The 10,492-nt window shown below is 35.5% G+C and overlaps 1 protein-coding gene across 1 annotated transcript; it reads left to right on the top strand.

Moving 5' to 3' along the window:
• The first annotated feature begins 1,070 nt into the window (after positions 1–1,070).
• Positions 1,071–10,492, top strand: LOC113077233 (neuropeptides B/W receptor type 1-like). Its single transcript, XM_026249678.1, has 2 exons — positions 1,071–1,143; positions 9,486–10,492. Exons 1-2 carry the CDS (start codon positions 1,071–1,073, stop codon positions 10,490–10,492), a joined length of 1,080 nt encoding a protein of 359 aa, XP_026105463.1.

Raw genomic sequence — 10,492 nt, 5'->3', positions numbered from 1 at the left:
GGGTTTTTACATGTATTCTGTTATTACTTTTTCTTCTCTTTTTAAGTTTATTTAGATTATTTATACTTTATATTTTAAATTGATTTCACATTAACTTTATATTAATATGTTTAAATTAATATGATTTTGTTATATTTATACATTTTGATTTGTTTGATTTAATTTTTATAGTTTCTAATTTATTTTGATCTAACTAGAAGTATGCTAAATATGAGTGCAACTTTTTATAGTGCATCTTCAAGGCTTAAAAGACTTAATTGTGTTCAATAAATAAATAAATAAATATTATTACTATTTTAATATATTTTAAAATGTTATTTATTCCTATGGTGGAAAAAAATAATTCAGCAGCCATTATTCCAGTCTTCTGTGTTCCACGATCCTTCAGAAATAATACTAATATGCTGATTTGGTGCAAAGTGGTGCAGTTGTGCTGCATAATATTTTTTTGTGAAAACTGTGATAGATTTTGATAGATTCAAGATGTTTTAATTTATATGATTTTTACAGGACAGAAATATTATTATTTGAATTAGAAATCTTTTTAACATTATAAATGTCTTTACTGTCACATTCAATGTCTGTCCCGTCAGCACACCAAGGAAGTAAATGCTTCCAGGTTGCGTTATGAATTGGGCACAGTGAATCGGAGTCACTTTGGGACAGCCACACCGGTCAATGTTTGACCTCTGACCCACAGAGGTGTTTTATACACAAGGGTCATGACTTGTGACCTTTGTTGATCTCTTTCTTTCAGAGAGCAGGTGCTGTAGGAGATATGACCCTAGAGAATGCCAGGACAGTGTCACTGAGGGTCACTTCATATTTACTAGTTGTGACATGGCACACGTGCCACTTTCCCAAGAGAGCGAGAAATCAAGTCAGCGCTGTTAACAGCCCACCTCACACTCACATTTTTGTGTGCTCTGCGCTGCACTGTCAAAACAATGGGGTTGAGCTTGTATAAAGCTCATATTCCTGAGATAAAGCGCTTCCCTGTCTCCCTGCGCAGGGCACACACAGAGATACACACATTTAAACACCCTGAACTGAAGAGATAAGAGGCCCTGATGGCTGAAATCTGGCTCTGCTCACTCTGGGCAGAGAATGAGAGGTGCAGATTTGCAGAGGAGACCACCCGAGGTAAACTCATTAAGAGTCCAATAAAAACCTTCTGTCGGGACGGCAGGACTCCCACAGATACTCCAGTGACAATACCATTAACAACAAGAGCAGAGAAAAGAGAAACGCTCTGACAAAAGAGCCCTCTAATTAGCAGAGCACTTCCAAGTGACATATGCTCCTGGAATCGGGAGTGAGGGAGAAGGGAAAAGTAGGAAAAGCAGTGAGTGAAGAGGAACTGCCTCAGGCGTGTAGACAGCAGGGCCTGTGAATGACTCCTGTGCCATAAAGACACCACAAAAAGACCTGAAAGCCTATCAACTGTACTGCCGAACTGAGATAAGCAACGCATCGGTCTGTGGTCATTCTTTCTTTTGTCTGCACAATGGATGCCGTTGACATTCCTCACAGATTTAATGAGAGAAGATTAAATATTGAAAAATGAATAATGCTTGATGTATTTGAGGGAAACGCTCTGTCCTTTAGTGTTTTGTGACATCGCATAATCTCTCTTGATACAATCCCAGCGGAATCTTTGGTGCGTGGATGACATTTCATCACAACACGCAGCGACAGAACCGCAGAGCCAGACATAATTCACTGTGCTTCACACATCTACACACGTATGATGACCAAATAAATTCATGTAAATATTTTTAAATTCACTATAACCAAGGTAGGGCCAAATATAATGAGAGAAGTGTTTATATTGTGTTAAATATGCAATTGTATCACACTGGATATGTGTGTGTTTGATAAAAAAAAAAATATTTGCAGAGACAATTGTTTTACATCTCTCCCACATACCTGACCAGACTGTTGCCCAGCAACATGAAAAATACATGACTGAACTGTGTAATGCAAATATCATAAATGTAAGCTAAATATATATGCACATGCATATATATATATATATATATATATATATATATATATATATATATGTGTGTGTGTGTGTGTGTGTGTGTGTGTGTGTGTGTGTGTGTGTGTGCATAAAATAAAGGAGACGACATAGTGGTCCAAAAATACTGGCTTGAATACTGACCTGAACACACTGAACTCACATTTATGTGGCATGCGACCTCTCGATGTAAGATTCTTCTTTGACCTGACATTACTTTAACCTTACAGACACAGTTTGCTGAGGTCATGTGTATCTCTTACTGCTCAATAAAAGCTGTGAGCTCTGTCCCTTTCCCATGAGGTTAATGAGTGTTTGGTCCAGCTGAGCAATGCTTCAGTGACATCACTGAATCACATTATCTAGGGTGCAAGTCAATTGGTTCTGCTGTACAGTTTGTACTTTCTAATTTGCAGTATCTTTTTTTTATTAAATGTCATTTAATTTAATAAAATGGCTTATAATGATACAAGTAATGTATTGCTTCTCAGTAAGTGTATGAACATTTCCATTGACTTTGCTAGACTATCAGCTGTTCTAGTGCATTTGCATGATTATGTCAAGTTGACATACCTAGAAGCAGAAAGATTCTCCTTTCACTTTTCCAAATTTGTGCACTTTGTGGTTCTCTACAAAGTGTGTTAAAAAGCTTACTGGAAGATTATTTCTGGGTTAGTTTAGGCTACTACAACTAATTCTATAAAAATAATAATAATAATACTTTTCGTTACTTAAAAAAAAAAACTTTAACCGAAAAAAAAAAAAAATATTTATTTTATTTTATTTCAAGTTTCCAAAGCAAGATTTTGTATTTTCTTTTTTGTTTAACAAAAACAGAAACGAAAACTGAAATTAAAAACTAAATAGACATTAAAAAATATAATAAATATGTTAAAACAGCAAAATTACTAAATTTGGCTAAAATAAAAATGTAAACTGAAAATCTAAAAGTCAAAATATTAATAAAAACTATAATAGCATCTAAATGATACTAAAATAACTGTTTAAACGGTGTGAAGCTGAACATGGCTCTCTAGCGCCACCTCTTGATAAGCGAGACTCTGTTTTATTAATAATCTGCCCCCTGCTGGAGAAGTGAAAACGTCCCTGAAAGTCTGTCAAAGAGCTTGCAAATCAGGTTACAACTTGAGCAAGTATTTATGTGTTTGTTTGAATTTCCTTCATGTTTTGGCATGAACTTTGGTAAAGCCAGTATCTTTTTTGTATTGACCTGAGCAACATCAGTTTCACACGAGCGCCTCTTCTTTTAAAACCTTTCAATATTGAGAGAGGGGAAAACACTGTGTCCTCATTAGACTGAACTTTTATTCTCTTCCTCATATTTAATTCCTCTTCCACGAGATGCCTTTCAACTTATCCACAGTCTGGAATTTTCCTGTGACAGAGTGTGTCTGTGTTATTTGTCCAATGATTTGTCTAGTGTCATCCTCAGTCATTGTTCACATTCTGTTTAGAGGTATCTCTGCTTCCTTTGTCCCCTGAATGCTGGCAGAGCAGTCTATTGCCTCTGCCAGCTTGAAATATACAACAACAGAATCCAAACAACAAGACAGAACAGTTTTGATCCTTGTGGACAGAAAACATCTGTGTTTGCTGAGAAGATGTTAACCACACATGCAATTGCATTAGGGATTAGGAAGGAAGAATCTTCTCTATTAGTTCCCAGTCTTTATTTTTGGTCATCAATAAGAGTGTTGTGAGCTGAGCTTGTTCCCCAGGCAACATACTGAATGGCAGTATTTCTCTTCATTAGTTCAGAGGCCAAGAACTTTTCAAGATCACATTCATTATGCAAAGAACATGCTAAACACTGTCTGTCATCTCGGAAAATTAATGGCTACAGTTGTGTTCATTAGAATGTGAATTCCAGGGCAGAGCAGGACCCTTGTGACTGCAATCACTCTGAAAGTGCTTTTGGAGGTTTCGCGCTACAGAGAGAAGATTAACATCTTTGTTCATGCATACAAACATCATAAGCAACTTTAGATTCCTCACAGAGATCTTATTGTCCTATCACTCTCAATTTTAAACATTATCCTCCATCAGAAAAATTGTTCATCATTCTGTTTGTGTGAAAGCATTTGCATTCAGCCATTTTCATCTGTTATGTTGTCATTTATATTGAGCTCAACACGCTCAAAACAGTGGAGATGCTTTTGTGGACCATCACCATCTCACAGGACTTGAAGTGGGACATTCACGTTGTTTGATATTGTAAAATAGCCCAGCATAGGCTGTATTTCTTTCGCCAGCTGAGGAAGTTTGACCTGCCACATGAGCTGCTCACACAGTTCTACTTGGCTGTCAATGAGTCTGTCCTGTATTCATATATAACGGTTTGATTTGACTCAGCTACCAAATCAGACATCTGGAGACTAGAACGAACAGTCAGGACTCTTGAGAGGATTATTGGTGCCCCCTGCCTAACCTCAAATATATTTATACCTCCAGAGTAAAAAAAAGGTAAAAATCGCTATGGACCTCTCACACCCAGCACACTTCCTCTACGGCGATACAGAGCACTGAGCACCAAATCAGAGAGACACAAGAAAAGCTTTTCTCCCCAGGCCATATTCCACCTGAGCAATATGTACATGTGCACATTCACAATTCTGTCTATTGATATTTTCTCTATATTTTATTACCATATTATATTTTTTATTTATTGTCTATTCTTGTTATTATTAGCTTGTATTATTTAGGACTTTATAGCTTACTGACAAATCATGTGATACATTCAAAGAGAATCTTTACCATGAAAAGGTTACATCATAAGAGAAAATTCTTCAAAATGCTCAGTTAATCTAATCTCCCTTTTTTCACATTATATTTGATCCTTATTTAGATACATTTGTCAGGTTAAAATATTGCAGTATACAGAAAACAGAAAGCAAAGCATATAAATAAAATGAAATGAAACACAAAGATAAAATAAATTAGAAATAAAGTGTTTAATTATAATAATTAATTATGTTAAATAAATCTTTTCAGCCAATACATTTTTCACTGCAGGGAGTTCATTAAAGGAAAATAAGGTGTTTGCAAACATTATTAAACACATAAGTTTGTTTAATCAGTATGGGCTGTTAATCAGAAATGATTACTGAACAAGAGGCCTTATGATTTAAGATTGCTTATAGCAATATATTTTCTGGACAATGGCAATGGGCAAAAGTGAGTGCACCCCTAAACCAAATTCTGCCCTGAAAGTTATGGTCCAGTGCACTCTGTAATAACACTCAAAATGTGAAAATTAATCCTCAATAGCCTAAACCGTAAACACACACAGGCACCCAAGTGTAAAACTAACATGTCCACATAATAATGCGTAGACACTTTCAATACATCAGTGAACCCTACACCTGCTGAAAAACATCTGCACCTAATAAATGTGCTATTGAGGCACCACTGTTGTAAATCCATGAGGCCTGTTCATAGAGCGAGAGTACAGACCACTGCTGTTAAAGAAATAAGGAGAAAATAAGAGAGAGAACATTTTAATGCAATCACTTCCTGCCATTACTGAAAATTGGCTCAGCACTTCTCATTTGTGCATTAGCAAAGAGGTGCGAACACAGTTTTTTTTTTTTATATTGGCTGGAAATGATTTCAAACCCCACAGGATGGAAAGATGAGTTTGCAAAAAAAAAAAAGAAGAAAGAAATTAAAAAGAAAAGAAAAGAAAAAGCCTCAAAGAGCTTTATTTGATAAATCATCCCTGAAATAAGAGAAGAAATCTTGAAAAAAAAAGATTTGCAAAAAGCTTGGGCCATCAAGGGCCAGTGAACACGACTGGAAAAGAAAGCATCAACAATTTAAAAAAACATTTTAGTCCCTGGAGTTCCAGTTTTATAGAGCTATAAAGATGTAAAATAATGAAGAAAATGCTTAGATATTACATTTTTAATGAAAACATATAAAAAACACTATGGAATGTTACTAATGTGGCCAATAATAATGTTCTATTTCATATTTAAGGATTATAACTCAGTAAAAATCTTCTAAAATGTATTCATCCATCCATCCCTTTGGCTCCTCTGGTAGTTTCTGAGTGACCAAATTGGTTTGAATCTACATCTTGCTTTTATAGTCTGAATCTATTAATTGTACATGTGACATCTGTACAGCTTAAAGGATTATTTCCTGATAATTTACTCACCCACCGTGTCATCCAAGATGTTCTGTCTTCAGTCTTTAGGAATAAGGGTCTTATCTAGTGAAATGATCATTGAGTCCCGTGTTAAAGTCTTGCATGCATTGATCAGCCTTTTGTTGAAGTTGTACAGACCCTAAAAAGCACAACATTTTACTTACATTCTGTGTTACCAAAATTGTTTGACTGATTGAAAATTGGCATCAAGGACACTAAAAAGCTCTTTGCTTTGAAATAAAGACATATGCACTTTAACTACAATATATACATCTATATACATTTATATATATATATATATATATATATATATATATATATATATATATATATATATATATATATATATATATATATATATATAAACAAAGCATCAGGAGTACTGTGTAATAGAACATAACACAACATGTCACCCACCTCACCGTCTCTTATTTTCTCTCCATCTCTCCTCAGTGAGGACTGAACCAAAATGCTTGTAATGACTGTGCTCTATATAGAAGTGATATTCTCTGTGGTGTGAGTGAGAAGAGTTTTGATTTGTGTTTAATAGTCTCTCATCTGATTTACTCCTCCTAGACACTTCTATATGATTTCTATATGATATCCTTCTTCTGTCCTATTGAATTACAGACAGTGTGGTTTGTGACCAGCTGATGCTGTTCAGGAACCTTTGTGTTGAGATGAGTTGGAAGCTTTTTCTGTTTGTTCTGTCTGCAATGCAGCTTTCAATTAAGGACCACAAGTTAAAGCGATAATTCACCTAAAAAATGAAAATGTTGTCATCATTTACTCACCCTCATGTCGTTCTAAACCTGTATGACTTTCTTTACGACGTTTGTGTGTTCTGCTGAAGAAAAAAGGGTAAGTAAATTATAGAATTTTCCTTTTTGTGTCTACTGTTCTTTTAATGATCAGTGCTAAGCTTGGTATTAAAAAACTATCCAGAATATCTAAATTACAGGTTAAATATATATATATATATATATATATATATATAGAGAGAGAGAGAGAGAGAGAGAGAGAGAGAGAGGGAAAGACATTATTATATAGTAAATAGTATAGTTTTGTTGACAGATAACAAAAAATAACAGAAACAGATAACAGAAACAAACTGTCTTGCATAAGCATTTAACATTTTCTTAGTTTTAAACAGCTGCTAACACTGCTTGACACTGTAAATGCCCTGCAGTGTTGAATAAATGTCTGTTATGTCTTGATTACTGTATCCAGATTCTTGGTTTTGATTAATTGCACATTGGAACACATTTGTGTCACAGTTTATTTGTTTTAATGTGAAAGGATTTCCCATTACACAGAATAATCTACACTAACCACCCAAACTCTTTTGAAAAATAGCTATAGTTTCCATAGTTTGAATAAAAGAACTTAATAACTCAAGCTTTAAAATGGTGAAATATACCCTTTCCCTTCCACCGAGCACCCACGCCCATTTCTAAGTCAAATCAATCTTCAAGATATGAATCATGACAATCTGTTTTCCACATTGACAACCTTTCCTAGTCCATCGATCATCAGACTCTATTTCTTTTTTGGCCTTATCATAAAAGTTCAAAATGCTCATTGTGTCTGGCATCCGTTTTACTCCTGTTTATTCCTATTAATTTACAATTTAATGTTTTTTATTTATTTATTCGTTTTTAATACAGAGACTTTCTGTGGCTTGTGTCACTATCACATTACTAATCTTTTTTTTAAGTGTTACCTTTATTGATCATTTTTCATGGATAAATCAGAACATATATGCATCCACTCAGGGAGAACATTATGGCCTCTGATTTACTGCGTGAAAGCTGAATCGAAGTGCTTTTACTTAATTTTATAGATTGAACTTGAAAATGACTCTTCTTACTGAACGTGGTCTACTATACATTAGGCATAAGAGATTTCTGAAAGCCTTGTACATGAATACAGGAAGAAGGTATTATTTTAAAATATTTGTAGCAGCCACAGAAACCTTACCTTGACAATTGCGAATATATTTTTCAAACACTGATGTGAGCAGGGATGGTTGACATACTAGTTACTTTGTTTTAAACAGTCTAAAATGAACTCTACACAGACCTTCCTTGTTTCTCATTTTGCTTTAAATAGACTGTTGTATGCCTCGCATATATAATATATACATTTAATTATATATTAAGCAGTACTAAATGCAGAATTAGAGAATAATGCATTATCTCATATTAAAGTAATAATAGCAATGCAAAAATGTATACAATAATGAAAAATTAAACTATGTTCATTTATATAAGCAGGTTTCTACATAATATCCTAAAGATTAAAGCACTAATAGAGTTACATGTTGATGTTAGAGAACAATATATTTAAATGAAAGTGTGTGGTCATCCACATAAGAGGGTTGTAAAAGAGAGAGAAAAAGATGACTTGCAAATCACTATGGCAATACATTTGTTAAAAATAGCCTTAAAATAAGGCCTGAACACACTCACATTTCAACTCCGATAGGAAAAAGTCTGCAGGCATCCTAGTATTTGAACTATCCAGTTACATCACTATACTTCTCTTCAACTAATGCCTACAAATTGATCAAAAGTAGGGGTCAGTACTTATTTTTTTTACTTTTGCATGTCTGAACGAAACAGCTCAAATCCACTTTGACCACTTGGATGTGTTTTGATTTATTTAGCCTATCATTTTATATTATTATATTTAACTTCTATTAATTTATATTCATATATTCATTTTCAATAATTTTATTATATTTATTTACTTAGGTTCTGATTGGTATTTACTTTTTTTTTTTAAACCATATTCATTCTACAGCAATCCAGTCATTTGTTTTATAAGACTAAGTGGATAAATGGCACTTTATGAGACTTAGTGTATCCTGTTGGAAAATGCAAGATTAAAATGATATGAGAGACTGGTGGAGGGACTGTCTTACATCATGCGTGCGTAAAATCGAGCGCGTAAAAGCGCTGCGCATTGCCTTTCACCACATTGTGTCCATTGAATACCAATAGAGCAGACCAGCAGAAGATGTTGTATGTCTTGATCTGTCAGGTAAGGTGACTAATTCTCAACGTTTTTACTTATAGATTGATTCCAATTAATTTTCAACTTTGTGAAATGATACATATTTTTTTCAGAAATCGTTTGTGTTTTAAACGTTTTAATAAACAACCAACTTTAACTAAATAGGTAAGCTAGAATAATTGGACGAATGGGTGCGATAAAGACACATTTTGAAAAAAGAAGTGCTGCATGTAGTTTATCTTATCTAACAAACTTTTACTCTACTTTTTAAAGATTATGTTTTAATGGAATTCAAACACACAATGGATAATAAAACAATCCAATCTTTATGCAACATGACCAGTCCGGACTACAACCAAACCAACTGCACGTCTCCAACCTGGATGCTCTACCCTGACTTCTACATTTGGATACCAGTTATGTACTCAATAATCTGCGCCGTGGGACTCACTGGCAACACCGCTGTCATTTATGTGATCTTGAAGGCGCCTAAAATGAAAACCGTCACCAACTTATTCATTTTGAATTTGGCAATCGCCGACGACCTTTTCACGTTGGTGTTGCCCATTAACATAGCCGAGCACCTGTTAAACTACTGGCCGTTTGGAGAGATTTTATGCAAAGTGATTCTGTCCATAGACCACTATAACATCTTCTCCAGCATCTTCTTCTTGACGGTGATGAGTCTGGACCGCTATCTGGTCGTGGGGTCCACGCTGCGCTCCACACGGATGCCCCACCGGACCTACAGGTCAGCCAAGACGGTCAGCCTGAGCGTCTGGGCTGTGGTCATTCTCATCGTGATGCCCTTCACCGTTTTCGCCGGTGTCTATGTGAGTCCCGACGACGCGGAGAGCAGGAAGAGCTGCGTTTTGAGTTTCCCAAGCCCTGAGAGTTTCTGGTTCAAAGCCAGTCGGATCTACACGCTGGTCCTCGGTTTTGTCATCCCGGTTTCGACCATTTGCATCCTCTATAGCGTGTTGCTCTATAAGCTGAGACGCACGCAGATCAACTCAAATGGAAAGGCTCTGGACAAAGCCAAGAAACGAGTCACAATGATGGTCTTCGTCGTGCTTGCCGTTTGCTTGTTCTGTTGGACACCCTTTCACCTGAGCACAGTGGTCGCCCTCACCTCAGACTTGCCCACCACCCCTCTGGTTATAGGAATTTCTTATTTCATCACCGGACTGAGTTATGCCAACTCGTGTCTTAATCCGTTCCTTTACGCTTTCTTCGACGATAGTTTCAAGAAGGCATTTAAGAAATTGCTGGAGTGCTGA

Source organism: Carassius auratus, unplaced genomic scaffold, assembly GCF_003368295.1.
Source record: "Carassius auratus strain Wakin unplaced genomic scaffold, ASM336829v1 scaf_tig00022011, whole genome shotgun sequence".
In the NCBI taxonomy this organism is placed as follows: Eukaryota; Metazoa; Chordata; class Actinopteri; order Cypriniformes; family Cyprinidae; genus Carassius; species Carassius auratus.
Note: the sequence above shows the minus strand (reverse complement) of the source record. Positions and strands in the feature narration are given on the sequence as shown.

Bases quoted from the DNA above. Each gene is read 5' to 3' on its own strand.
- LOC113077233 (XM_026249678.1), top strand. From the start codon at position 1,071: ATGGCTGAAATCTGGCTCTGCTCACTCTGGGCAGAGAATGAGAGGTGC. The intron at 1,144-9,485 runs GTAAACTCATTA...TACTTTTTAAAG, and splicing joins TGCAGAGGAGACCACCCGAG to ATTATGTTTTAATGGAATTC.